Source organism: Pseudopipra pipra, chromosome 3 (assembly GCF_036250125.1).
Source record: "Pseudopipra pipra isolate bDixPip1 chromosome 3, bDixPip1.hap1, whole genome shotgun sequence".
Lineage (NCBI taxonomy): Eukaryota > Metazoa > Chordata > Aves > Passeriformes > Pipridae > Pseudopipra > Pseudopipra pipra.
Genome location: NC_087551.1, coordinates 1,096,269 through 1,123,925, shown reverse-complemented (window position 1 = coordinate 1,123,925; position 27,657 = coordinate 1,096,269). Strand labels below are relative to the sequence as shown.

The window sequence follows — 27,657 nt, the reverse complement described above, 5'->3', positions numbered from 1 at the left end:
GGCATTTCTGGAGGCTCCAGGGCACAGGTGCTCCTGTGGGAGCTGCTCTGGGGCTCCGTGCACTATGCTTGAAAGATCTTGTTTTAAATCATTTCCCACCTGGCAAAACTGCCTGGCCTGGGCTTAAGTCCATCAGACACAGTGGCAATGTCCCCATCACGCTGCAGGAAGCATCCAGATGCTCCAGCACTAAAGGGAAACCGGATTAGTAACTTCCCCCTGGGAAGAGGCAGCACACGGAGACTGCGGTCACAAGGCACTCGGGGAAAAGCAGCTGGCACAGGGGTCAGCATGGAGGGAGCCATCCCAGGGGGGAGCCAGTGCCCTGAACTCCCACCAGCTGTTAGGTGTGTTAGGTCAGGCACATTCCCGTGAATGGCCCAGCCTTCTCCTGAGTGGGGGAGAAAAGCAGACAAACAGCCTAAAAATGGAGGAACGTGCCGTCCACGGGTTGGGCAAGAGAGGATTTTTTCCCCTCACCTGGCTGCCCTTGCTCAGCAGCATTCTTAAGGATCTCTGCTGTTCCCCTTCCCTGCTCCCAGCCTGCTGGGGGACAGGGACAAAGGGCCTTTTGTTCACCCTGATTAAAACAACACTGGGAATTAATTGGAAGAAGCTGCACGAGAGGAGGAAAGTGCTGAGAAGTGGAGCCTCAGCTTTGGCAAAATACGGCACTTGAAGTGGCTACAACAGGTAGTGACAGACAAGCAGAGCCTTGTCCAACGTTTGTCAAAAACTGAAGTTACACTGATAAAATAATTCCAGTCTCTCCCAAAATGTAAATTTGTTAAAATACTCATTACAATTCAATAGTACGGTCCCCTTTGGTAAGAATTTATTTGTGTTGTTACCCCGTCCTTAGAGAGCCTGAATTGTTCTTTAATCCATTAATTCTCCAGGATTTTTCCTCACTTCTCCTAAGAAATCATAAGCCAGCTCTGAGATGTCAAAGGCTTTGTGGGTGGTGTCTGAGGACAGCAGGTACTGCAGAGCGCCATCGTTCTCCCGGCTCTTCCTCAAGAAGTCATGGATCGCCTTCCAGCGGGACATTTCTGCCTCTTCCTCAGCCCACTTGTAGCTGGGGAGGAACGTGGACTGGAGGAGAGGGAAGACAGAGTCGTGGTACACCAGGACAAACACAGACTTCAGGAATTCTTGATCTCTCTGCAGGGAAGAAAATACTTTAGTGCAAACTCGTGGTGCTGCCAAGCACTTCTCCAAAGGATTGTCCACAGGGAGAAGACCCAACCAAACAAGTAACCCCCAGTACCAGGATAACAACGGGAAGAGATTTGACCTTCCTAAACAAATATCCATTGTCTTGGATAAGCCTAAAGAACACAAACCATAGATCAACAAATCTGCTCTCCAAAGCCCTGCCAGTGCTCCCACAAACCACAGGCACTGAGATTTGCTTGTGGGGTATTTATATTCCTTCCTAAAACTAGTGCCACATCCTCCCTGCCCTGGGAGGATGAAACTCTGCTCATTTTCCTGAGGTGGAGAGAAGGAGAACCAGGAGCTCTGATCCCGTGCTCCTCGGAGCAGGAGGTGAGGCTGCCCCTGGGTGCTCCAAGGTGAGAATTATGTGTTCCCCTGCAGAGGCCAGTCTGGAAAACCCAGAAGCTTAAGGATCAGCCTGGTGAATTATCAAACACACAGGAAGGATCCTGACTGCTGCCAGCAGGAAAACTGGAGCACGGAGCGTTCCAGAGCCGCGAGGGCCGTGCCCGGCAGCGAGCACTTCATGGCTCAGTGGGAGATGTGGCAGCTCAGAGTCACAGAGCCATGAGGGGTGAGCACTCTGCAGGCAGCAGTCCTGCCCTGGGAGGGGCACATGCCAGTCAGGTAAAACTGGATGGTTCTGGGATCCCGGGGAGTCACCGATTCCGTGAGCAGCTCCCCTTTCCTTTTGGATGAATGGCCCTGAAAAAGCCATTCTGACTCAAGGGTTTGTGTAAACAGGGAGCAATCCTTGTGCGCGGGGAAGGAAACATCCCACTGCTGCTCCCAGGAAGTCCTGGATGGAGAGCCAGTGGTTTCCCCATGGAGTTCCCTGCAGCTGCTCTCCGGGCAGAGGACAGGAGGTAGGGCAGGGTGAGGGCGAGCCTGGTGACAGCCGGGTCAGTTCTCCAGCTGCCTCCACACCAAAACATGGGATTAAAACTGTCTGGGGTGGGGAGATGGGAGGAATCTGGGGGCCTTTTCCCGGGTAGACCTGAGCTCAGAGGTTGGAGGAAGGCAGATGATTTTGTGGGCATGCACAGCCTCTTTTGTATCCATGGAAGTAATAGGTTCCCCACCAACAACGCTGAGACAAACAGTTACAAGTTAATTTAATTATCCTCCTCCTCCTGGTTTACTGTTATAAATCAGAGTAAGAAGTGTTAAGAACTCTATTTAACATGTCTGTATTTTTTAAGTAAGTGAGAGGAAAAGCTGAGCAGCAATAACACTGACAGGGAGCAGCTAGTTCAGACTCCACTGAATACATGGAAAGAAAACCCCATAGTTTGTTACCTTCTCAGTTCTCTTCAGCGTTCTTTCTCTGTCTGCCCAAGCACTCTAAAAATGAAATGTAAAATCAGACCAAGGCTGTGGAGAACTTTATCTTTTCACAGGACAAAAACACCCTCAAATTTTGTCTGGAAATCCTGACAAGGTAACGTACCCGAAGCGCATCCATCAGGTCTGGCTGATCCACGAGCTGAGGGAAAGTTGCTAAAATAGGATTACAGATTAAATCTGAAACAGAAAACAAACACATTCACAAGGCTAAGTACAGCACATCCCGGGTACTCAGCACATCCCTTCCCCTCGGATTTTTCCAAAGGGAAAATGAGCTGTAACAGTTCTCCTGAGGGCAGGGAAGGCAGGAGAGCTCCCTAACAACTGAGTTCTCTGACTGTAGCCAGCTCTCAGTGGCTGGGAGACACTTACACCAGGAGAGCAGATACACAAAAACCAGCTCCTGGTTTACTGGGAGCACCAACAAGCACATATTCCTTTTAAATATTCCCCATTTACCTGCCTGAGGGGTTTTCCCTCATTCCTGCACCTGCCTTTTTTTTACACACAGCTGCAACTGTGCTGCTTGGTTGGGATGTTATGGATAAACACCCTTGGGTTCTACCTCGACCTGGCATGTCTTGTGTGGCATTTTAAGAGAAGCAGGTACCAAGTGGCACAGAGAATTTACCAAGTGGGGTAAATCCCACTGCACAGGGGCCCTGGTGCTTTTTGGGCTGCCTCTCATAAGAAAGTGCTCTGCTCCTGTCCTTATTTTCATTGATGAGATTGTGGATAAGATTACAAGTGAGAGAGGGCAGAATTTTGGTTGAAGTCTTTCCTTTCTCTCGTGAGTTCAAATATTTAATATACACTGTCCTTTCTTCCTCTTGAAGCTGATGGAAAGTTTAGTAAACACGAAGGTTTTACTAAACCAAAACATTTAAAGGCTGCAGGCCAGAACTGATGCCTCCTGTGAGACAGAGCAGGCATTTTAAACTGCCTGTTTCTGAAGTGATGGGTGATTTTGTAATAACAGAAATCTTCCTTAGTGACACACATCCAGAAGAACTTCTGCAACACCTTTCAATCATTTCAAATGAGGGCTGGATCCAAAGGGGTGCAATTTAATCCCAGGAGAGCCTGATCTGCTGTGCCAAGTTATGAAGATCAAATCAGGTAAGAGTGGCAGTTCTCACCTCGTCTTTAAAACTAAGCACTTCGGTTTCTCTCTGTGAGTTTATTAATTAAAGCATTAATTTATTTTCACCTACTGAAATCAGTACAGGCAGGATGTATGTTAAAGCTGAAGAAAATCAGGAAGGGAGTTAAGCACCTCTGACAGATGAAACTGTGATTCAGGTGCTTAAGTATGATAAAGATTCTAAGTTAAAAATGTCAGCAACTGCACAAGGGAATTTAGTTGCATAGGAACAGATGATTCATAATTCAGTCTGGAGATGAGATGGGAGAAAACACAAGAAAATCACTTTCGGTACCAATATAAATTCACCTGTAGTACAGTTAAGAAATGTAAATTTTCCATATTTCAAATGGATTTAAAATGGGGAAGGCTATAAACTGTTATTAGTTTTGTTGAATAAGGTAGAGAGTTGCAAAATCAGGGCAAGCCCCTGAGTTCTAAAACCAGAACTCTTCCACTTCTGTCTCTCCCTGTGTTAGTCAGTGAGTAAATAGTAATTAAAAAATAAAAATAAAGAGGATGATTTACCTCAATGACAGAAACACCTCAGAGAGATGAACAGAGAGGGTGATTCTCTGGAAGAACCTGAGCTTTCTTTGGCTCTCACCTGTGCTCTGCGTGCTCGTCCTGTCCCTCAGGAGGGCGTCTCCGAGGATTTGCCGATAAAACGCCAAGAGATGGACGTAGCTCGTGCTCCCAATTAACGTTTCTGGCAGAAAACTGTTGGGCAAACAAAGAACAGCAGTTGAGACTTTATTGAGAACTGCTCCTGCAGAGCATCATCCATCAAAACCTGAGGGAAAGGACAGCTCCATGGAGGTTGTTTATTCATGGCATCTCCATGAATCCATCACCGCTTCCGGACACTGATCCAGCTCCAAGGGCCCAACTCCTGCTGTTGCAGTTTTCCATCTTATCTAAACTTAAATTAAGACTTTATTTCCAACAAAATAACCCCAAGCATCAAACAGACATGGAGTACAACATGCAGGTGACACGAGCCTCGGGTTTTTCCACAGCCAGTGTTCCGTGGGAGGGGAACGCTGATCTCTGGGACCATCCCGGGCTGTCTGGAATCCTTTCTCATTTTGTACTTACTTCAGGATGTCTCTTGTACTTACTTCAGGACATCTCTGGACTGCACAGTCGGTGACCTCAGCTTCACCAGCAGCACAGGCTGTTTCCTGAGTGCCAGGAACTGATGGAAAACCCCACCAGCTGCTGCAGGAACAAAGCCCCAGGATGGAATCAGCCAGGTGGAAAGAACGGCCAGAATTACATCCCAAAAGCCTCATGGGAACTCTTTGCCACCCAGCACTCCACAGCCAAGGGAAGTGCAGGTAAAGGAATCATGAAATCAATGCAAAATGAGAACACACCCACCCAAACCAGGCTGTTGTATAAGAGGCACAGCATTTGCCACCGCGTTTTATTTAAATCACATTTAGGAGAAACCACACACCTCTTCTTGAGATTGAGGGGTCCACCTCGACACCTCTCTCGTAGGGAGTCCCACCACTCAGCAGCAGCTCGTACATCCTGTCAGAAAAGAGCAGCACAGTTAAAAGAAAATATTTAAGGACATGAGAGAACAGCACAGCCACTTTCTGAGAAAGGAAAACCCGCTCTCTCAAAACCTGACACACCTCTCCATGTTATAAGCAGTGTTTTGGATGCAGTGACTGCACCCAACTAAGCAGCCAAACCCCAGGTGATAAATTTGAAACCTGTCTTATACTGGGAAGTGAATTATTTGGGGAATTTCTTGTATTGGGAAGTGAATTATTTTAAAAGCAACCAGCAGCATTGATTCTTTTCCACAGCTCCAGTATTTTTCTTGTATGAAATTTAGCAGCTGTTTCACTGAAATGTTTTTGAGGAGTCATCACTGCAATGTTTTAGATCTTCCATATGTAAAATTCCTTAAAGAATAATGTAATCTCAGTTCTCTCGAAGCAAGCATGAAATTATTTTTTTTTGCCCTGTAATTCAGGTAAATTCAGAATATATATATATATATCTACCAATATTTGCTAAAAAAACAAGTCTTGCAAGTCTAAGCTATGATGAATCATTTCTGTAAATAGACAGAAAGCTTTTCTACACTTAACAGAATAGAAAGTTATACACTTTATTATTCTTTTAGATCAGTGGGCCCAGAAACTAATCATAACTCAGCTGCAAAATACAAGTTTGTTCACACTCTCCAAGAGAGATTCACTCACAACAACTCTCATCTGATTCCAGGTCTTGGAAACCAGTCTCCAAATTTTTACCTGGGGAAGGGACAAGCAGCAAAGTGCACACACAAAGAAGAGGCAGAATCCCAGAGGACTGGTCTGGGTGAGCAGTGTGTAAGTATGGGAGGTGAGCTTTACTCACAGTGTAAAACAGGTGTATGTACATGGGGTGTGAGGACAGAGAGAGCAGGAAAACGTGTCAAACTCACTTGGAAGGGACAGGAATCCCATTAGAAGTGAAAAGCTTCAGGAATGCCCAGCCACAGCTCAGCTCTCCCCTTACACCTGTTGACTAGGGAAAAAAGAGAAGCATAAATGCTTTGAGCAGCTGAGCAAAGCACAGTTAACTATAATCACCCCATCAAAATCGTTGTGGTGACCCCCTCCCTTTTCCTCTTTCACCCCTGTGTGTTGAAAATCACAACCTGACTTCCCTTAGGGTAGTTTTTCTGGCCTTTGCCATCTCTTGTGCTAGAACCTGTCGTACTTCTCAGCAGCACATCCATCCCAGATGGACAGGCTGCATCTGGGCAAACTGGAGTTAGAAACCACTGTAAATTCATGCTGTTGGAACAGTTAAAATTTTAGTTTCCAAACTGTACAGCACATCAGTCTGAAACAAATCACAGGGAGAGAAAACCTGCAGGAGTGAAGAGAGAACTGGTCCTTTGTGATGCCATGACGTGCCAGGGGGTGTTTGGAACAAGTTTTTTCAGTGTAACCACAGGTCTGCTCATGGCCATTAGTCAGAAAGCTTTTATTCTCTAGTTAGGGGCATTGTCTGCCCATAGAATCCCTCCATAAACCTGCACTTGGAGGGATTTATGCTGCACCTTCACACACTCACGTTGCACGTGTAAGTGATGCCAAGCTCAAACAATATCCCAATGTCTGATGACAGAGAGTTGGACCTGACAAAACAGTCACCATCCAGCAAGCTGGGTAAGAGGCCCATCACCTGAGACAGAGAGAGGGAGGGGAAACAAAGAAGTTAATGTAACTATCTGAAACAAATCTTCATTTTTAAAGGCCATCAAGCAGATCCCTTACTCACACAAGACCTCAGACCCAATCCCACTGCAGATAAAAATGAGAAGAGAACCAGTTTCAGTCTAAACCTTATTCTTTTTTCTTTCCATGGAGCACAGCTGTGGAGCACACTAAAACTCCATAGAGTTTTAGCACACTAAAAAGAGACTTCTTAGTGACAAGCAAGAAGCTTAAATAACTAGTTATTCAGTAGCTGTGTCACCTACCCTTGGAGAAAAGGTCCATGTCTGAGGATTTTTAGGCAGCCATGTGGCTCTCACCGTGTGGATGTTACTCAGCACCTAAACATGACAGTGTGGGGGGGGAAAAAGCTAAGGCAAAGTTTTTCTGGAAAGCTCTGCTGCTGTAACAAAGTGCAGATTATCCCAGGTTAATCCAACAATGCACACAGCAAAGACAACTGGAAGAAAACTGCTGGATGTGGGTACAAAAAGCTGCTCTGCACATAACACAAAAAGGGGCAGAGGATTGAGGGCAGGGGGGAATCTGACCCTGACCCTGAGCCAGCTACTCCCAGGCCCACCCCAGGAGAGAGATCAGCCCAACCCCACTCATCCCCACAGACACCAACGAGCCACGAGGCACAAGGGCAGCTGGGGGGACCGAAATTATGGGCTCAGAGAAACTGCTCTGGCCCCTCCCAGGGCAGCCCAGCCCAGCCCTGAACCCCAGGGGCAGGGTGTGACTGTCCCTGTGAGTCAGGAGCAGCTCCCTGGGGCACCTCACACTGCCCAGGGGAGGAGAGGGCAGGGGAAGGGCACTTTGGGACTGCCCCTGGCTTACTGTGGGATGGAAGTAGTAATGGGGAGAAACCAAGGCAGAAAAAGGGAGGGATGGAGGTGTTCTGTGGAGTAACAAGGGTGGGACACAGGGTAAGTGTGCAAGTTTGGCCATGCCTGGTGCCTGTCAGTGCAGCCTGTCCTGTTTGCTCATTAAACCCATTCAGAACTGTTTTTCTGGGTGGATGGGCTCAAACCAGAGCAATCTGAGCGGGAGTCGAGCAGCCTGGGGAGGCAGATTGTGTCAGTGAGACAACTGGAGGAGCTGGCTAGCAGAGAACCCAAAGATCCTGGGGGGCTCCACAGCCCCTCAGGTCACCCCTGCCACAGAAAGAGCCCTGGCTCACCCGCGTGCCGTCGAACAGGCAGAGCCGGACGTGCCTGCTCAGCACCTGCACGCTGGCTCCTGGCACAGGGATCATCTTGCAGCTGCACAGACTCACAACCTGGGACACTCTGGTCGCTCTGGGATGGATCTGGAATGCAGCACAAGGAAGGGTTAAACCTCCAGGGCCCTCCTGCCCGTGTGGTTTTGTGTGAGGTGGTCACCGCAGGGATTCTCCCAGCCACAAACTCCTTCATGAGCCTTTAGTTCTCTCCTGAGGAGATTACTACAGGTGTTTTAGTGGGACAGAGAAAGTCCTAGCAGGAGAAATATTCCAAAAATGGTGCAGATGAAGACATGATCGTTAACCAGTAGGAAAGAAGATAAATTAAATTTGTGATTTCACAGGGCTCGTGGTTTAAAACTTCACACCAGTCACCCACTGCTTCACCCCAGACAGGGAGGGAATCCACAGACTTAAATGGCTCTTAAAAGATACCCACCTTGACAATTTATACTGACTTTTTGCCTAGTGGAGAGCAGGATGTGGTAATATCTCCTGCCTAAGGAGTCTGGGTGGACATGGCAATCTCTCATTCACCCACCAATGGGAAATCCTGCCACCAATTCCCACCTGGAGATCCCATCACTTCCCCAACCCAAAGGCACCAAGGCTCCCTTACCAGTGATACTCACAGTGTTTTTTTCAGAGTTCCACACCAGGTCTTTGAAAGCCAGCTGGGATGGAGTCAGCTCAGGCTGCAAGTAGGAACTCGCTCGAAACTCATTGCCTACAACAAGGGTGAGTTTGAAAATCCTTCATTTTTTTAAATGATCTTTAGTGCCACAAAATGAACAACACCCAAAACTCAGGTCCAGCTGAATATTTGACCAAACAAAACTATGCAGGTGTTTCCTATGAGCACTGGTTACCATTTGTAAGTGTTCTGCAGTGTTTCATCCCAGGAGCACAATCATTTAATCAACAAAATGAGCTGAAATGTTTTAAACTAAAAGATAACCAAAACATGAGATGTGTAATCACCTTCCCCAAGGAAAAGGGAAGATGGAAATAAAATTTAAAAAAAATCATCATTTCCTCCAACGTCAACAGGATCTTCCAAAGAGGAAAATCTTTGAAATTGTGAGGAAATTTGTCAGGATTTCACACAGATAAATTAAAACCTAATTGAAGGGGGGGGGGGAAAAGCCTGTTATACAGTATTTGATGGGTCAAATATAGCCAATTATAATTAAGCAATACTGCTTGTACTCCAGCAGGCTGGTGACCAGGGTGAGGAACTCACCACAGACCCCTGAGAATCCTGCACTGGAACTATCAGGAGAAATCCTTACCTTTCTCTAGGAGCTGGAAAAGCATGGATGGGCGGAATCCTGTGGGAACTGCTCCTATGGTGGTCAGTACCTGCACTGTGTCATGCTATTAAAACCAAAATTGTATCAGTGTTCCTGCCATAATTCGACAGCTAATTTAGAACTCTATTTAAACCAGAGATCTGGTGCATGAGCCACCTCATCTGAAGCATTTCTGTGGCATTTCTTGCTACCAAACACCAGCCCCCCCTCCCCAAAAAATAGAGATGCTAATTAAAAAGAACAATCTGTAATATGAGACACCATGTTTGGTAAAAGGGCAAAGCTTATCTGCAGAATAATCAACATTATGAGAGGTGTAAGAGGTGCACCCACCTCTGTGATGGCTCGTACAGCACTCCAGTGAGAGTCTGTCCTGGAAGAAAAATGGGGGTTTTTAGAACATAGCCTTGTGTGGACAAAAATTTAAACACTGAATATGGGTCTGTTTTCAAATAGCAGCAGCTTCCTGACCACATCTAACACCTCAGAACTCCCCAACAAACCCACTCAAGAGAAAAAAAAAAAAGCACGTGGCTCTTGTACTGGAAAGAACCAAAGACCCCTGTGAGGTAAGAAATGTACTGCCAGGTTTAAGGAGGAGGAAGAATAATTTTATACTTATTTGCTTTCACATCACCCCTTTTACCTTCTTTTAATTTCAGTCCCATCTGCTGTTTCATCCACCACTTCTATGTGTTCCTCCCTCTCCTCCTGGCTTTCTTCCTCTTTCTTGGGAACCTGCAGTTCAGATTCAAAAGGGCAGAGGGCTTGATTTCTTCCCAGTTCTGTCCTTAAAAGTGCCCTCTCCAACCACAGCCCACGTTAATAGCTTAGAAAAGGAGAAATTCTGTCTGTGATGCATCACTGCAGCTGCAGAAAACTGCCCAACATTTACATGCACTCACTTTGCAGATAAATCATTAAAAAGCCCAAATTAATCCATAGCAGCTTGCAGTCATCAGAGCTGATCTTCAGTGACAAAGATGATGACTTCTATAGTCAAGAAACTTCTCGGCCACATCCTCACAAGGCACAAAAATGCTGCTTTTGATGGACATCTCCACCCCCGTTGGATAAAAACACGGCGTTATTTCCCAAAAACTGGCATTATTTCCAGACAACTGGCATTATTTCCAAACAACTGGCATTATTTCCAAACAACACACTCCCCACATGAGCACTGTGCCCAGTTTTATGCAGCTGTATGATCATTGAAAGCCCAGAGGTGAGATAGGACAGAGGTCACAGCACACCAACCGCAAGGTAGGTCCTGGGAACGAGGCCTCTCTCCCCCTTGGAATTTTCAGCCACCCACCAGCCATCCACCTTCTTGTCATGGATAAGCAGGATTTCACCTTTCTTTGGCATTGGAAGGAGAGACAAGAGACAAAAGACAACCAAATATTTACATTAAAACCCCACAAACCCTTGATTTTTTTCCTACAACAGAGATCCCAGATGCTGCCATGACAGAGGGTGACAAAAGGACACTGGACTCCAAGAAAACTCCATTCCCCCCAGATCCCACAAGGAACTGTGTGACTCCCAAAACCAGAGGCTTTAGTTATAGTTATTGCTTAATATAGACTGATCTGCAGTAAAAGCCCTTTACAGAGAGTATTCACCTCAAATGTGAGATCCCCTTCCTGCTGTGCCTCAAAGTTTCCAACAGCAACACATTCTTTAACGTTTGGATCATCCAACAACTTCTCCTCATCTTCTTCTTCTTCACTGTCTTCCTCCTCACTGCTTTCTTCATCTTCACTCTCCTCCTCTTCTTCATTTCCATCTTCTCCATGAGGACCTTTCTGATGTTCCTCATCCCTGCCCAAAACCAATCAGACTGTTTTTATTCTCCTTTTCACCAAACTTTTTGAAAGTGCTGTCAGACACAGCGTTTTCAGTCCTGTGTTTTGCTCTCTGTCCTGAAGAAACTCCAAAATCCCAGCGGTGCTTCCTCCCTCCCTCTCCTCCAAACATTATCCAACACCCAGTGAGCCAGAAATCACTGATCTTGCGAGCACTTCTTTTTCTTTCCTTCTGTTTTTCAGATAATAAAAGGGATGAACTAACAGCTTTTCAGGGTCCTTTCCAACCATTCTATAAAACCACAGGTTGTGTGTTTGAGCTACTCACACTCTGTAATACTTTGTCACGTTATCCTGACCCAAGACAAGGACGAGTTTCTGCAGCTGCTGGGAGAGTTTTAGCAGCAGCTTCTCCTCTTCTTCCTTCCTCTGGCTGTAATTCCCCACCGGTGCGGGCTCGTCAGCCTGACAAAGAACACAACAAATTGCCCAAGGAATCAAAGTTCCCCTATAAATTTAGTTTTCCAGACATGCCTTACAAGCTTTCCCCTCCCTGGGCTGCTCTCGCTCCCTCTTTAGTGACATTTTCCTTGCCCTTCCAAACTCTGCCAAGGTGAAATTCCATGTTAAATTTTGAATTGCACTCTCTGCTTCCAAAGAATGCATTGGGCTGATAAAACATTTTATGTGCAGGACTTGGACACAACAAAGCATTAAAATAACATAAATTGACATAAATAATATAAATTGGAGAGAAGCCAAGCAGGGACTGTGCTGTGCTGGGCACTGCTCTTGTCCTGAGGTGCATCTCAAATGGAAGGTTGGTGGTCTTTAAATGCTTTCCGCGGTGAATTTTGGAGGAAACCACAAACAAATTCATCTCCACACTCACTTTTTTCAGAGCATGGAGAGCACTTGTGTTCTCCTCCACCAGTTTCTTCAGCTGGATACATCTGCACGGAAAGCAAGACAGACAGATGGTATTTTCTTAAAATTCTGCCCCAAACTGTCCCTGCTGACTGAAAGGTGTCATTTTAGGTGCTGTGTGTCCGGGCAGATTGAGAATTCCAAGCCCAAACAAGCAGCTTGGCTGATTATTCCCTGCGAGGTGCAACCTCCCACTTGCATTTGGCAGAATCCCAGCGTAGCTGGGGTTGGAAGGGACCTCTGGAGATCATCCAGGGCCAAGGCAGGGTCACCTGGAGCAGGTGGCACGTGCCCAGGTGGGTTTGGAATGTCTCCAGAGAGGAGACTCCACACCCTCCCTGGGCAGCTCTACCAGTGCTCTGATCCCTCCATGGAAAGAAGTCGTTCCTCATGTTGAGGTGGAATTTGTTGTTTAGTTTCTGGCCATTGCTCCTCATCCCGTCACTGGGCGCCACTGAACAGAGTTTGGCCCCATCCTCTGACACCCCTTGGAGATATTTGTATGGATTTATGAGATTCCTTCTTGGCGTTCTCTAGATTTTCCTCAGCCCCGGCGGGCTGGGCAGCAACCAGCCTGCAAAGGAGGAGCAGGGAGACATCTGGACAACCGGGAGAAGAAGGGAAAGGCGGAGAGGGAACTCTCTGCTCCTTCTGATGCAGAGTGATGGGGACGGAGGGATCTCTTCCCATACACGGAGCAGAGCCGGGCGACTCCTGGATGAGCGTAAGACAGGGTCGGGGTTTGAGATGGGACTCGGGACCCCCCTCACCTCTGCCGAAGGGCCTCCCGCTGCCCGGGGGTGGCGGCCGCGCTCTCCGCCCGCAGCGCATCCACCTGGAACGGGGACGGGGGGAAACGGGGGCGGTCAGGGGCCGGGTCGGGCCGTGTCCCCCCGGTATAGCCCCGGTCCGGCCCGGTACCTGCTCCCGCAGCTCCCGGCTCCGGCGCTGCACCCGCTGGAGCGGCCCCCGCGCCCGCCGCTCCGACATCGTCACCGGGCAACCGGAGCGGGGCCGGCGCCGCCCGATGACGGACCGGGGCGGGGCCGGGCGGGGGTGCGCCCGTCCCGGGGTGCAGGGATTCACCCGATCCCGGGGGGCAGGGATTCACCCGATCCCGGGGGGCAGGGATTCACCCGATCCCGGGGGGCAGGGATTCACCCGATCCCGGGGGGCAGGGATTCACCCGATCCCGGGGGGCAGGGATTCACCCGATCCCGGGGCTCAGCCGGTCCACGGACTCACCCGATCCCGAGGCTCAACCGGTCTAAGGATTCACCCGATCCCGGGGCTCAGCGGGTCCAGGGATTCACCCGATCTCGGGGCTCAGCGGGTCCAAGGATTCACCCGATCCCGGGGCTCAGCGGGTCCAGGGGTTCATCCCATCCTGGGGCTCAGCCCGGGCAGGGATTCACCCGATCCCGGGGTGCAGGGATTCACTCGATCCCGGGGCTCAGCCCGGGCAGGGACTCACCCAATCCTGGGGCTCAGCGGGTCCAGGGATCCATCCGGTCTCGGGGCTCAGCGGGTCAAGGGATTCACCCGATCCCTGGGCTCAGCCAGTCCAGGGATTCATCCCATCCCAGCGCTCGGTACCGCACCCCCGGCCCTGCCACTGCGGGAGCTCCCCAAGCTCCAAAACCACCTTCGTACTGAAGAGCCCTGGCAGCATTTATTTGGCTACAAATTATTAGGCGTTTTGTGATCTTAATCACGGGATCGATAAGGTTGGGAAAGAGCTCTGAGATCATCAAGGCTAACCCTCAAGGGGCACTTTTCCCCCCACCCCAGAACTTTTAAAACTTCATTAATACAGTTGAAAACCAGCGGCCTGCAACGTGCAGTGAATCCCCTGGCACCTCCCAGACTCAAACAAATGCTCTCCTGGAACTCCTTAACTATGGGAAGGGAAGAAGGAACATACTACAGCCTTCTCCACAATTCCTTATCCAAAGTGCCAGGAGGAATTCTGCCTCCAAAGCCAACATCCTACATTTAATTTACAGGCTCACCCTGCCAGCACACGAGCTGTTTCACCACCTAATTGTCCCCACGCGCCTCCATAATGAGGGTTGTTACAAGTGCCCATAAGGCACGTTTTCATATTCATTTCAGAAAAAAACACAGCCAGGAACACCATGTCATGATTTTGGCCACTTTATTGTGTCAGCAGTGCTTCCTGGCAAGGGCAGAGCAGCAGGCTCAGAGCTGGACAAGGGCAGACTACCTTTGGAATGGGGCAATCACAGAACCACAGAATCATTTGGGTTGGAAAACACCTCCAGGATCATTGAGTCCAACCTGTGCTGGATCCCCACGTTGTCACCCAGCCCAGAGCACCGAGTGTCACATCCAGGTGTTCCTTGGACACCTCCAGGGATGGGGAGACTCTACCACCTCCCTGGGCAGCCCTTTCCAGGTCTGGTATCATCGCTCCTGTATCCTCAGTATTTTGTTAGGCCTGTCGGACACAGTTTGGGATCCCGCCTTCTGAAGGGTGGAAGAGTAACCCTGGTATTCCACGGATGCTGTCCTTTTCCAGCAGTCCTGCTATTCCATGGACGCTGTCCCTCTCCAGCAGCCCTGCTATTCCATGGACGCTGTCCTTTTCCAGCAGCCCTGGTATTCCATGAATGCCGTCCTTTACCAGCAGCCCTGCCATTCCACGGTTGCCGTCCTTTCACAGCCCTGCTGTTCCACGGATCCCGCCCTTTTCCAGCATCCCCGCCGTTCCACGCGTGTTATCCTTCCCCAGCAGCGCTCCCACGCCGCCTCCACCACCGGCGGGGCGTGTGTGTGGGGGGAGATCCCGTTTTCCCGGCTCTCAGGCCGCGTCCAGCTTTTCCTGGGCAGCGGCGAGGCGGCGCTGGAGGTAGCGCTGCCTCCAGCGGAGGAAGCGGCGGCGGAGCCGTCCCGCCTGCCAGCCCACGGCCACGCCGGCCGCGAAGGCGGCGAGCAGCGCCCAGCGCACGGCCCGGGGCCGCAGCGCCTCCAGCACCATCCCGGGATCCCGATCCCGGCACCGCCTCCCGCTTCCGCCGCGCCGGGGGGCGGGACCGGCCCCGCTAAAGGCGGCGGGGCCGGGGAGGTGCCGCGTCCGCCCCCGCCATGGCCGAGCCGCCCGCGCAGGTTCGCCCCGGGGGTCCCTCGCCCCCTTCTTGCCCCCTTTCTCGCCCCCTTTCTCGCCCCCTTTCTCGCCCCCTTCTCCCCCTTCTTCCTCCCTCCGGTAACTTCTCAGAGCTTGCTCTCACCCCCCCCACACCTCCTGACCGTCTCTCCCGTGTTTTCCCTCCCTTCCCGCAGGACCTGCTGCTGGCGGCAGCGTTCGTCTCCGACGCGCAGTACAACAGGAATATTCCCTTCAAGACGTCCCCCGAGGCGGTCAGGTAAGGAGGGCTGTGTGTCCCCCCCACCCATCGCGAGGGAGCTGCCAAAAAAGCAGTGTGCTGAGGAGGGTGGGTGCGTGGGCTGCCAGAAGCTGGTTTTAAGCTGAGATGCTTAAAACGGGGCTCAGCCGCATCTGCGTGTTGAGGGTGGGAAAGGGAATTAAAAACTTGTGTCTTGCCGGAGGAATAAAAACAACATAAAGTCTCCCGAGCCACTGCGGGGATGGAGAGTTTGGGAGGCTTGGCTGGCCCCCTCAGTGGCATGGAAGTGGCAGGGTTTGGTAGCAGGGGGGTCACAGTTGCCCTGTGTGGGAGAAGCCTGTGCCAGGTGGGCACACCCGGCACTTGTTGGCTTGGAACAGGTGACACCATCCCATCACTCCCCAGAAATTCAGGTAACCCACGGAGAGTGTGGCACCATTGCTCAGGTGTGCTCCAGAAAGGGCTGTAGCTGCTGGGGGAGCAGTAATTAAAATATTACCTTAATTGTGATAAGTGAAATTCCCCGAGCCAAGAACAGTTTCCCCTGTGATGGTGACTCCCCTTTGAGCTGCTGGTGGGAGGCTGAGCAGCTCCAGGCACGCTGAAGTCACTCCTTTTCCTGGGAGACCGAGAGGGGTTCAGTGTGTTTGTCCCAAAGGCTTTGAGCAGGTGTGAGCTGCTGTGGAGCTGTAATGCCTCCCTGCTTTGGGAAAACAGTGTTTCATGTGATTTGGTCCTGACACCTGAAGGATTAAACAATCAGGTTTTGCATTGTCACCTCTGGATGGTGTTATTGGAAGCGTAACCTGAAAGCAGGTTGTTATAACCCTGATATTATAATATTAAATAATATTTATAAGGAGGTCAAATAATCTATTTGTATAACGTGATAAATATTAAAGAATGTAATACTTGTTATATATCGTATCACTTTTCCTTGAAAGGGAGTATAATAATATAATTGGAATATAAAGGGAGTATAATAATATAATTGGAATATAAAGGGAGTATAATAATATAATTGGAAGCAAATTGCCAACATCCTGGCTGGCAAAAATATTGGTTTGGGGTGCATTTGGTGAGCCCCTGGGGATGTGCCCTGAAGCCTTTGTTTATGGTGCCTCTGCCCTCTTTCTCCAGGCTTTATTATCTCTACAACCACTGGATGATGAGAACAGCCACCTACTTCTTCATCTTTCTCAACCTGTCCCTGGCCATGTTTGAAGAGCCTGCTGTGTACCCGCTCCCCTTCCTGGTGAGTTTTTGGGGTGGAGGCAGCAGGGGTTTCCTGCTGGAGAGGAGTTGTCAGAGGTATCAAGAGATAATGGATGGAGAGAGGCTGCTTACAAGGGCCTGGAGGGACAGGATGAGGGGGAATGGCTTCAAACTGCCAGAGAGCAGGTTTACATTGGATGCTGGGAAGAAATTCTTGGCTGTGAGGGTGATGGGGCCCTGGCAGAGGTTGCCCAGAGAAGCTGTGGCTGCCCCATCCCTGGAAGTGTCCAGGGCCAGGATGAACAGGGCTTGGAGCAACCTGGGCTAGTGGAAGGTGTCCCTGCCCATGGCAGGGGGTGGCACTGGATGAACTTTACACATTCCAGCACCTTCCAATCCAAACTATTCTGACATTCTGTGATTCTATGATATCTTGAAATGGGGACAAAGAAGGGGTACAGGAGCTGGACAGGGACTGTAGGAGCCATTGTGGCCATCAGCAAAGGCCAGTATGACTATGGACAAAGTCATGTTGCTGTTCTCCATCTCAGAGAACAATTCCAGCCTTTGGAGCGATTCCAGTCCCACCCTCACGTGTGAAAGTAGAAGACAAATGTTGCTCTTAGGCCTGACTTCTCTGCAGCCTTTATTTGTTCTGCACCAGTGTGATTGTGACAGGTGTGCTCCTTGAATCCTAAGCAAACCCAAATTTGCTGCCTTTAACCTGCCTGTGGCAGGGAATCCCACAAAAGGAAGCCTGGAACTATTGCTTGGTGCCAGGTAGGTGAGTGTGCAAAACAGCTCACAGCAAACCCCTCCTTTGTGCGGCCTCTGCTTATTGTTTCTGTGCCTGAACACCCTCATCTGTGCAGGAAGGGGTAGTGCTGCCCCTGGTTGTGCTGACTGAGCCCCTCCTGTCCCTCTGCAGGTCACATCCGTGCTGGAGGTGTTGTGCCTGCTGGTGTTCCTCGGCCGCCTGGCACACTTTGCCACGGTCACCCTGCACAGCGTGTTCTGGAAGGACACCAAGAACATCTGCATCATGGTGGCAATCCTGGTGAGTTGGGCCCAGGGGGAGCCTCTGAGGTCCAAGTGGCCAATGTGGATGTGGTTTTTTCCCCTCCTGTTGCTCTCCTGGTATCACAGACCTGACAAGATCCATGGCTAAACCAAGCAGCTCTCACAAACCTGTCGTGCGTGCACCTGCCTTGTGTCAGCACACACTATTTTTTTCACCATCCAGACATGTTTCCATTATTACTTCTGGGGTTTTTCCTTCTTTTTCCTGCAGTTATCCCTGACAGACTTGGCCATATATGGGGTCCTCAGGGTGTACGGCGTGAGGAGCATCCGGTGGTCGAGAATTGTGAGGCCCATCTTCCTGATCAACTTTGCGGAGAGTCGCCAGGTGAAGGCCTGCTGGGATGTCCAGGGGCCTGTCTTTTGGACAACCTGCTGCTTTCTGGGATCCAGGGGATGTAGCAGAAAGGTTTTTGTGCGGAAAAGGCAGAATTTGGGGTCCTGTGAGTGAAGGTTTCTCTCGGAGGTGGGCTGAGATGGACAAAAAGGTGGATTCACACCACCACGGGCTTCAAACCTGTTCTTCCCTGAGACAGGGGCCAGGTTACTTATTCCTGGAAGTCTCCTGGGTAAACAAATGTCATGTTGTTGTCAAACTTGTAGCCCAGATGGGTGATTTGGACTCTGATTCCTCTCATCACGGGGAGATCTTTGCCCTCCTGCCTGAGATCGCTCTGCTCCTGACTTACAAATGAGTAAACTGTCGTGTGGGGGCCTGGGGGAGGGAGCAGTTGAGCTTCAGGACTCAGAGCATGTGTTTTGTGGCCTGGAGTGATGGATTTCAGTCCCTCACTGGTCCCCTGCAGCAAAGGCATCTCAGCAGTGCCTCGGGGCCCTGTCTGGTTCGCTGAGTTTGTGGTGCCATGTGGGTGGGGTCTCTCCTTCTGGGATCTCCCCTGGAGAAGGACAAGGAGAGGCCTGGGAGTCCTGCACAGGTTTTATCAGAACACAGCTGGCACATCTGGTACCTGTGCCCCACTTTGCCTGCCTGTCCCTGTGTGTGGGTTTGATGCAGGTGAGCGGAAAAGGGGTCCCACTTGGGTTCTAAACCCTTCCCTTCTCCCCGGCAGATCCGGAGAGCCTTCCGCAGCATCCGCAACACGCTGCCAGAGATCACCTACGTCTTCCTGCTCTTCATGTTCAGCCTGCTCATGTTCTCCCTCATGGCCCTGAAGCTCTTTGGAGAGAGGTGTGAACGCTTGTTTTGCTCAGAGCTGGGTGGGGAGAACGTGTGGGATCCAACGCGTGGGATCCTTTGGGCAGGAGGGAGCCCGGTGACTCCCAACGATTATTAGGGAATGCAAGCACTGCTGGTGTGTGCAGCTCCCTCAGTGCTTAACTCCAGACTGTCCTCTTCCTCCTAGGAATCTCCAGACAGCAGAGGGTTTGCCATATTTCAGGAACTACCTGGAAATTGTGTTTGACCTCTACGTGCTGGTGACGACGGCGAACAGCCCGGATGTCATGTATGTCATGTCTGTACCATCAGGGGTCTTTCTCCCATGATATTTCCACACATATATAATGTATTCATGCCCATAGTTTATACTGCTATGCAGCCTTCTTTAATTTGCACAGCACTGTTAAAATTCTGTGAGGTTGGGCTTCCCATCCTCACCTGCTTTGATTCCCATTTTGGTTGGCACTGGGAAGGTGCCATCAAAGAGCAGGACAAGGAGGAATGGCACGTTTGTTTGCGTGCTGGAGATGGACTGAGCACAACTGGGATGGTACAGGAACCCTGGGAATTTAAACAGAGGAATAAAATGCTGCTCATCCTCTGAGAGCAAGGGAAAAAAGGAGGTCTGAGTGCAGTGAGGGTCTGAGGGCAAAAACCAGCTTATGACTGAGGCATCACCTCAAGTCTCTGCACTTAAATGTGGCCACACTGACAGAAGATTAATCTCTGTGCTCTCTCTGCTGCATCACTTCAGTCAGACAAACCAGGATGAAAACCCACCAGAAGAAAACTGTTCTCTAGCTGAACTAATGCAGATTTTAGCTGGGGTGTTGCCTGGCTATCACAGCAGCACTTAGAAATCCAGCTGGGAATCTGTTTCCTCAGGGATTCTCTTTCCCTGTGTGTCAGCCTAGCAAGCAGCAATCCCTCTCCCCTTTCTCTAGGATGCCAGCATTTGACTTCAGCTCCTGGTACGCCCTGTTCTTCATCGCCTTCGTCATCGTCAACACCTACATCTTCATGTCTCTCTTCCTGGCTGTGGTGTACAACAACTACAAAAAACACCTCAAGGTAATGCTTGGAGGGGGAATGGCCTGCTGTGCTCTGTAACCTGGTAGGGAAACCTCTGGCTTTCCCTTGGAAATCTCATAATGTGGGGATTGCTGTGAGTTCTGCTGTTGGAATTGAACAATGAACTATTCTGTGGTGCTTTGAACCCAACAGACAGGAAGCAGATGTCTCTGCAATATCTTGGAGGCTTAGCCCTAGCTCAGAAATGCTGCCTCCATGCAGGGAACTGTTCTCAGATGTTTTTTACATGCACAGCACGCTTGTTCTGCCACTGCATGTGCTCTTAAAGCAAAGGAACTGGAAATGGGAAGTCTGAGTAAAGCAGAATTCTTGTCCTACCCAAACTGGGGAGGGGCAGTCTGGGATTTGTGATCAAAGAGGGAGAGCTGGAAATTCCTGGGTGCTCCCACAAGGGTACTACCTGTTTCTCAGGAAGCAGTCTGGGTGTCCCCAGGGTTCCAGGTTCTTTAGCCTGCTCATAGTCTCTTGGAGAAGGGGATCTCCACCCTGACCTCAGCAGTATTCACTTATGGATGTGTCCAGCACGTGTGGACACATCCTCTTTGCTTCTGTGACCGTGCAGATCCCGTGATCTTTGTCACCTCCTTCCTGTTTGATGCTTCCCTTTGTCTTTCCTTCTGGTTTTTCAGTGCTCTCCCAGCATCCAGAAATCTGTTGGTCCTTTCAGAGCGCTGCCTGTCAAACACCCATTTCTCATCACCCTCACTCCCTGTGCTGTACTTTGTATCTAACATCACTCCCAGCGTGTTCCCCTGAGTCTCTTCTCCCTTTTGTGTTGTGAAAATAAGGTTATTTATGGAAAAAGGAGGGGGGGATGGGTGACTGGAGCTGCCCGAATCTCGACTCTCTCCCTAGAACGAGATCCGCAAACTCGCCTACATGAAGCGCCGCAAGATGATCGAGGCCTTCAACCTCCTGAAGGAAGAGGAGGGAGAGCAGCTGGTGGTTCGAGAAGCCCGCTGGAAGCAGCTGGTCAAGCTGGTGGCTCCTGATATCAGCACCTCCCACCGGGAGCTGCTGCTCCGCATCTCGGACAATGAGCAGAAGGGGTTCGTAGGTGAGCACACGCCCGAGGGAGTGGGGAGGAGCTGGGGCTGGGAGCCTGATCCTTCGAGGGGTTAGGGACTGGGACTTGTGGTCTCTAATGGTTTGGAATAACAGGATCATTTTAAATGAAAAAGACCTTCAGGATCCTTCAGTCCAACCTTGTCAACTGGCTCAGAGCGCTGAGTGCCATGTCTGGTCATTCCTTGAGCACCTCCAGGGATGGCGACTCCAGGCCCTTCTTTCTCTTTCCCTCCAGATTCCTGAAGTCCTGAAAGGTTGTCCTTGCTGCCTGTGCTGTAGCCCATGTCGTGCACACTGTGGGTGGCTCTTCGTGGCCATTTGACATCAGGCCAAGCTCTCCCTGGTGTGTGGGACCTCCTGTTCCCAGCACAGGACGAGGAAAACCTCCCTTATAATCAGGTTCTTCCGAGCAGTGGCTCCCCACGCAGTCCTCCAGATCCTCTCGCTCTGCTGCTGCTGGTGTGGGAATATCAGGAGGGATGGGTCAGTCTCCTCATGTGGGACCATTCTGTGGTGGTTGTTGCCCCGTGGTTTGAGCCAATCCCCCCGGGATGGGCTGGAGGAGCTGTTTGAGTGCCACGTTCAGCCTGTTGCGGACACCACTTGGGGCACGGGCATCGCTGCTGCTGGGAGCAGATCTGCCTTTGCCAGACACCGTGTTCTTGTTTAACACCAGCAGACTGACGTGTGACGCTCTCCCCTGCTGCAGACAAGAAGAGCTTCGTGCAGCTGGCAGACCTGCTCAACATCCAGGTGGTGACGCTGAAGCTGCGCAGCCACCCCCTGGCGCGGTGGGTGCCCCGCGTGTACGGCTCGGCGGCCAGTCGGCTCCTGCGCGGCCTGGTCAGGCACAGGTGAGGCTCCCGTGGCCCAAGGCTCCCCTGGAGGTTGCACACAGGGTTTAGGCTGGGCTTTGTGCACAGCTCTGCTCTCTGCCTGCCTTCAGTGGACTGCTGGCGAGTCCACGCCTCGTCCAGTCCCACTTGTTCAGCTCTGGTGCAGGTGCTGGGTGTAATAACAGGGTTTGTGGCTTGCCTTGAAGGACCAGACTAAGGCCTTCACTGAAAGCTGAGCTGACCTCAGCAGTCTCTGCAGCAAAGCTGCCTTGTGCTGCCTCATCAGCTCTTACAATGAGCTGTAATTCCCTGTTTCATCTCAGGGTCTTCCCAGAATTCCAAACTTGCTGAGGTTGGAAGGAACATCTAGAGAGAGTCTGGTGTGACCCCCCTGCTCAAAGCAAGGTCAGCTGCAGTAGAATATTGAGGGCTATGTCTAGTTGGATCCAGAGTATCTCCAAGGATGGAGACTCCATAATTTCTCTGCAGCCCATTCCAGTGTTTGACCACCCTCCATTAAAAAACAAAACAAAACAAACCTTTTTTGTTGAAATGGAAGTTCCTGTATTTCAACTTGTGCCCTTTGCCTCTCATGCTTTCACTGGACACCACTGGGAAGAGTCTGGCTCCATCTTCCCTACACCTTCCCATCAGGTATTTAGACATACTGAGCTGCTCCTGACCCTTCTCCTTGTCAGGCTGGACAACCCCAGCTCTCCCAGCATATCCTGTGCGTCAGACTGTCCTGTCCTTCCACTGGATTTGTGACCCTTGGATGCACTAGTTCCAGTGTGTTCAGGTCTCTGTTGTACTGGGCAGCCCAGCTGACACAGCACTCCAGTACTGAGCAGATGGGAAAAATCACTTCCCTGGACTTGTTAACATCACTCTCCAATTTTTGTGTCAGGCTTCAAGAGGAAAACTGAACTCCTCAGTAACTTCCCTAAGCTCTCAGGTTTGGGGAGAACTGATGGGTGAAGAATGTTTGAGAGAGGAGGCAAAGAACTTCAGAAGTGACTGTGTAACTTTGACCTTCTCGGGAGTGACAAACTGATCTCTCTCTCTCTTCTTGCAGGGCCTTTGTTTGGACTTACGATGCGATCATCCTGATAAACGCCATCTTCATCGCTCTGGATGAGGAGACCCCTTACATCTCCTACGCCGAGTGGGTGTTCCTGGCTCTGTACGTCACCGAGATCCTCCTGAAGGTGTACACCTACGAACCGAGGGCCTTCTTCGGGAAAACCCAGTTCTGGAACTGGTGAGTGGAGCGGGACGGGGTCCGTGCTGGAGGTGCTGTGAGGTGTGGTGAGGTCTCTGTGCTCAGCTCCTCGAGGACTGAGCGGCTCCTGGGGAGATGGGCTGCCCCACTCCCGTGCCGGGGGGTGTTGTGGCGATGTGAGTCAGAGGATGTTGTGCTCTCTCCTGGCTCTGCACTGCTGTTCTCTGCCCTGACCAGGGGGACTCTGCAGCATGTGAAGATGGTGGGCGAGGGAAGGAGTTTTACTAGACAAAACTTCCCCATCTGCCCACGGTCTGAGGTGGCACAGGGCTGCCTGGCACAGATGTGAGGAAGAGGGGTCGCTCCTTGTTTCAGGCCCTTCCCCATCACCCCAAATCTAACAGCGCTGCCTTCCCTCGTGCCAGGTTTGACACTCTCATCATCTTTGCTGCCCTGACTGCAACGATTCTCAATGCCACCCTGAAGTCGAGTAAGTGCAGCTTTAGCAGCCTGCATGCCTGGGCATCCTCCTGGTGGTCTCCATCAGCCTTCTGCCATCACCTCGGGCTTGGGTGGCTTTTGGACAGGACAAGGAATTTCCTGGAGGGTTTCTAAGAACTAACACGATCTTTCTCTTTCCCTTTTTCTTTTTTTTTTTTTTTTTTTTTTGTAGCTCCCTGTTACAGTGTTTAACAAGGACATAGTAGCAATGAATTGATGAGCTTTATCTTAACGCTTCCCTGCTTATTTTTCATAACGAACATGTCTTTTTTGTTTGTTTGTTTGTTTCTTTTCTCAGCCACAAAGTACAACAGCCAGCAGATCCTGGACATCGTGTTCATCCTCCGGGTCCTCCGGCTGATCCGGATTGTTGACAGCATTCAGAGGTAACGCAGAGAACAGGGTGGGGAGGTGCTTTTTGGGGAGGGGGTGGGTGCTCTGTGCCAGAAGCTGGCTGAGACAGTGCCTTGAGTGCCCTGCATGGCCCCTTTGTGGCCACTCCACAAAGCCTCCCAAGGCCTTGTCCTGGCATGCCTGGGATGAGCCCAGTTGCTGCAGCCTCTCTGGAGGCTTGGTTTATTCGTGTGGGGAGCATTTGGTGGCTGGAGTGGGACAATAAAAATGGCAAAGAGCCCCCCCACAGCAGGTGTTGTGACTCGTTTGCTGCAGGTTCCGGGTCATCATGAACACCCTGATAAACATCGTCCCGACCATGCTGACTTTTGGTGGGCTGACTCTGGTAAGAAATCCTGGTCTCTCAGCTCAAAGCACTCCAGTTTGACAGGAATGTGTCTTAACTCTCCCACTTGTGCTGTTTCCAAGGGGATAAATGCAAATCCCTGGATGGCAGGCCCTTGGAACTGTAAGTGTCCGTTTGATCCATGGTCATTGCTCAGGCAAATGTGTGCAGAGGGGCTGGGTTCCTGCTGGATCAGGATCTTCTTTAGATCCATGGGGCAGTGAAGGTGTTCTGGCTTTGCATCAGAAGGAATCAAATGTGGTTTGGGCAAGAGGCTGAATGAGAAACCTGGTTCTCAAACGATTTCCTAGAAGCGGCTTCTGTTGTGATTTGGGAACGCTTCCTTTCCGTGTATTTATAGTTCTTGGCTTATTATTCCTGCCTGGTGGCTGCTGTGGGGTGGCTTGGGTCTCTTGGACTCTGTGCTGCTCCCCAGCACCTCGCTGTGCCTGTGGAAACCGGGAAACCTGCTGGGATGCTCAGCTTGCCCTGGAGCTTGCTGCTTGCTGGAGAAAGCAGGTGACGGGGTTTCTCTTCCCAGGTTGTGTACTGTGTGTTTGCTATCATTGGCATGGAGCTATTCCACGGGAAGATCCAGTTCTTCCCTGCCGACTCGAACGCTCCTCACGCCCTGGAGTGCGGGAACCCGGCTCTGAAGGATTCCCTGTTTGCCCGGGGGAAGTACTGCAAGAACAACTTCAACGACTTCGCCTCGTCCTTCATCGTCCTCATGGAGCTCACCGTGGTCAACCAGTGGCACGATATCCTTTGGGGTCCCACCTGGAGCTTGGGGAGCAGGACTCGGTGATCCTTGTGGGTCCCTTCCCACTCGGGTTATCCTGGAATCCGTGCTCTGCTTTTCCCCCGGTGCTACACACGGACAGACAATGGGGGAATGGTCTGTGCTGCGTGGGGTTTTTTTGGGTGGTCTTTCCTGGTTTCTCCCTCGGCGCCTTGTCCTCCTCCTGCCCTGTCGTCCTTAACTCCCACCGCACTCTTTGCCAACGGATTTGCCAACGTGACGGTCCAGCCTGCCAAGCTGTACTTCATTGCCTTCCACATTGTGATGGTGATAATCATTGTCAAGTGAGTTTTGGGTTGGTTTCACCCACTTTGGAGGGAAGAGGGGCCCGTTCCCCTGCCAGGGCACTGCTGGTGGTCCCAGGGTCACCCCTGTTGTGCCATCCCTGAGATGGGTGGGACATGTTCAGAGGGATCTGCTACATCCTTGTTCTCACTGCGTGCTGCTCTGTCTTAGAGCTCCCCATCTCCAACAGGTGGAGTGCTGGGAAATGAGCCTGGGAATGCTGAGACAGTCGGTGGTGCCAGTAAGGAAATGCTGCCGTGTAATTCTGCTCCTCACTTCTTTCAGCATCTTTGTGTCCTTCATCTTGGAAGCTTTCTTTGTGGAGTACTCCCTGGAGAAGAGCGAAGTGGAAACTGCCATCGAGCAGAAAATCCAGGAGCTGGGAATGGGAGTTCAAGAGTGAGTACCCCCTGAAATGGGTAGTGCTGGGTGTGGCTGACGGGGGCTGTGGGACTGGAGGGAAGAGCCACCCTCTGTGTTGAGGTGTGAGCTGAGCCTCCTCTTCCTTGTTACAAAGTTGTGGCTCCTCAGCCGTGCAGCCCATGGGCGTTGTCCTCCCTTGGCATCTCCAGCCCAGGGTTCCTGCCCAGAGGACAGGAGACGTGCTGGGCATGAACCCCATGGCTGGTGTTCTCCCTGCCCTGGGGAACCCATCACTGCTGGGATCACGTGGGACCCTGGGATAGGGTGTGCCCCCCTTCCCAGGGTAACTTCCAGCCCTTCCTGTGCAGGGATGAGCTCCAGGATGAACAGCTCCTTGATAACATGGAGAGTGACGAGCACGAACTCGAGGGGGAAGGTGGGACGAAGCCACAGCCCAAAGGGCTCGTGTTTAAAATTGCCTCCAAAAGTAAGTGTGTCCCTCCAGTGTGTCCAGGCCTTTTGGGGAATCTCCCAAGCCTTCCCGCTCCTTTTGGGCTATAAAAGCAGCTAAAACCCCCCTGGAGGCTTTGGGAGAAATGCAGACACTAATGTTTGTTTGCTGTTTCTTTTTATTTCTGTAGCACCTTTTCCTCTCCTACGTCGGCCCTTCTGTGTTCCTTGTCCTCATTTAACCACCCTCTGAAGACACTGCCTTGGTGGCTGAGTAGTTCCTGCATTGCCAAGAATCCTGCTTTCCTTTCTCCTTCCTCTATGGACTTTGCATTCCTCCTGGCTTGGATCACGGGGTGACTATATCCTCCTTTCTGCTACTATTTTTCCTTCTTCTCCTAGCTCTCTTGCTGTTCCTCAGCAGCTCCCCAAGATCCCTCTTGGCTGGCTGGGATCAGGTGTCCGTTGTGAGGGAATAAAAGGGGTCAAAATCCTAAATAGTGGTCTTATGTGTGGGAATAGGGGGGGCTCAAGATCCTAAATAATGGTTTTATCCTCGATGAGCACCCACAGTGCTTAAAGTATAAATATAAGTATTTATAAATATACATAACTATTTTTATAAGTATTTCTAAATATTTATAAAGTGGAAATATAAGTATTTATATACTTTATATACACATATATATGAAGTATATATCCCTTGGAATGTAATCTGGGGGATTTTCTTGTCCCCCCAGGATACAGGACGGTGGATGCTCTGCTCCAGCGCATGTTTGAGGCAGAGATTCCCCTGGAGGACGAAGGCCCTTCCTTGGAAGAGATCCTGAACTTGTCCCCCAGCGCTGCCATTCCCGGGAATCCTAATTCCGAGAGCGCGGCATGAGGGGCGGATTGGGAAGGAGGAGCTGATTCCCGGCTCTCCGTGTCCCTGGAGTTTTGTTCCCTGGCTGCTCACGTGTGGGGGGCCTGGGTCACGCGGTGGAAGGGGCAGCTGGTGCCCCAGAACCAGCTCCGTCATGTAAAGGAGCTTTATCCCATGTCCAGTGTATAAATGCTGGGATTGGAAGGCGGAGGGGGGTCGGGGGATCCGGCTGTGCCGGAGTCAGGATGTTATGGGATAAGTACTTTTGTAACTGGAACTCTATATGGCAGCACTTTCCTATGCAGCTCTGGAGCAGTGTACACTGAGGGAAGAGGCTCTGGAGCACAGTAAATCCAGCAGTGTGCAAAAACAA

At 50.8% G+C, this 27,657-nt stretch overlaps 3 protein-coding genes across 14 annotated transcripts; 1 reads left to right on the top strand and 2 right to left on the bottom strand.

Annotated features, from left to right (window-relative positions):
- Nucleotides 1-820: 820 nt before the first annotated feature.
- NPHP1 (nephrocystin 1) lies at nucleotides 821-13,239 on the bottom strand. 3 transcript variants are annotated; one of them, XM_064650993.1, is made up of 20 exons: nucleotides 13,140-13,239; nucleotides 12,989-13,053; nucleotides 12,184-12,244; nucleotides 11,620-11,756; nucleotides 11,109-11,307; nucleotides 10,741-10,842; nucleotides 10,130-10,221; nucleotides 9,817-9,856; nucleotides 9,463-9,547; nucleotides 8,803-8,897; nucleotides 8,129-8,257; nucleotides 7,209-7,283; nucleotides 6,800-6,910; nucleotides 6,162-6,244; nucleotides 5,175-5,251; nucleotides 4,834-4,933; nucleotides 4,320-4,432; nucleotides 2,672-2,745; nucleotides 2,521-2,565; nucleotides 821-1,095 (listed from the first exon to the last, which is right to left on the bottom strand). In XM_064650993.1, exons 1-20 carry the CDS (start codon nucleotides 13,206-13,208, stop codon nucleotides 880-882), a joined length of 1,968 nt encoding a protein of 655 aa, XP_064507063.1. In that variant the 5' UTR covers nucleotides 13,209-13,239; the 3' UTR covers nucleotides 821-879. The 3 variants fall into 3 exon arrangements, with proteins under 3 accessions (XP_064507063.1, XP_064507065.1, XP_064507064.1); XM_064650995.1 differs by having other exon boundaries at nucleotides 821-1,164; nucleotides 13,140-13,238; XM_064650994.1 differs by lacking the exon at nucleotides 10,741-10,842 and having other exon boundaries at nucleotides 821-1,164.
- On the top strand, nucleotides 9,399-27,657 carry LOC135412310 (uncharacterized). Of its 10 annotated transcripts, XR_010429562.1 has the most exons (22): nucleotides 9,399-9,524; nucleotides 9,940-10,052; nucleotides 12,756-12,942; nucleotides 15,522-15,604; nucleotides 16,727-16,841; nucleotides 17,730-17,858; nucleotides 18,093-18,209; nucleotides 18,952-19,070; nucleotides 19,246-19,347; nucleotides 20,006-20,132; nucleotides 21,009-21,210; nucleotides 21,931-22,075; nucleotides 23,133-23,318; nucleotides 23,705-23,769; nucleotides 24,079-24,166; nucleotides 24,450-24,519; nucleotides 25,061-25,280; nucleotides 25,515-25,605; nucleotides 25,892-26,005; nucleotides 26,338-26,456; nucleotides 26,611-26,775; nucleotides 27,160-27,289. XR_010429562.1 is itself a non-coding variant. In XM_064650981.1 (21 exons), the coding sequence occupies exons 3-21, from the start codon at nucleotides 12,883-12,885 to the stop codon at nucleotides 27,303-27,305; spliced, it is 2,298 nt and encodes a 765-aa protein (XP_064507051.1). In that variant the 5' UTR covers nucleotides 9,399-9,524; nucleotides 9,940-10,052; nucleotides 12,756-12,882; the 3' UTR covers nucleotides 27,306-27,657. The 10 variants fall into 10 exon arrangements, 8 of the variants coding, with proteins under 8 accessions (XP_064507051.1, XP_064507052.1, XP_064507053.1 ...); XM_064650981.1 differs by lacking the exon at nucleotides 26,611-26,775 and having other exon boundaries at nucleotides 27,160-27,657; XM_064650982.1 differs by lacking the exon at nucleotides 26,611-26,775 and having other exon boundaries at nucleotides 9,423-9,524; nucleotides 9,943-10,052; nucleotides 27,160-27,657.
- On the bottom strand, nucleotides 14,360-15,273 carry MTLN (mitoregulin). Its single transcript, XM_064651028.1, has one exon. The coding sequence runs from the start codon at nucleotides 15,217-15,219 to the stop codon at nucleotides 15,043-15,045; it is 177 nt and encodes a 58-aa protein (XP_064507098.1). The 5' UTR covers nucleotides 15,220-15,273; the 3' UTR covers nucleotides 14,360-15,042.

Bases quoted from the DNA above. Each gene is read 5' to 3' on its own strand.
- LOC135412310 (XM_064650981.1), top strand. From the start codon at position 12,883: ATGGGGACGGAGGGATCTCTTCCCATACACGGAGCAGAGCCGGGCGAC. The intron at 19,348-20,005 runs GTATGTCATGTC...CCCTTTCTCTAG, and splicing joins GCGAACAGCCCGGATGTCAT to GATGCCAGCATTTGACTTCA. The intron at 24,167-24,449 runs GTAACGCAGAGA...CGTTTGCTGCAG, and splicing joins ATTGTTGACAGCATTCAGAG to GTTCCGGGTCATCATGAACA.
- NPHP1 (XM_064650995.1), bottom strand. From the start codon at position 13,208: ATGTCGGAGCGGCGGGCGCGGGGGCCGCTCCAGCGGGTGCAGCGCCGG. The intron at 11,757-12,183 runs GTGAGTGTGGAG...GTTCTTTGTCAG, and splicing joins CTCTCCATGCTCTGAAAAAA to GCTGACGAGCCCGCACCGGT. The intron at 2,566-2,671 runs GTACGTTACCTT...TTTCATTTTTAG, and splicing joins ACCTGATGGATGCGCTTCGG to AGTGCTTGGGCAGACAGAGA.
- MTLN (XM_064651028.1), bottom strand. From the start codon at position 15,219: ATGGTGCTGGAGGCGCTGCGGCCCCGGGCCGTGCGCTGGGCGCTGCTC.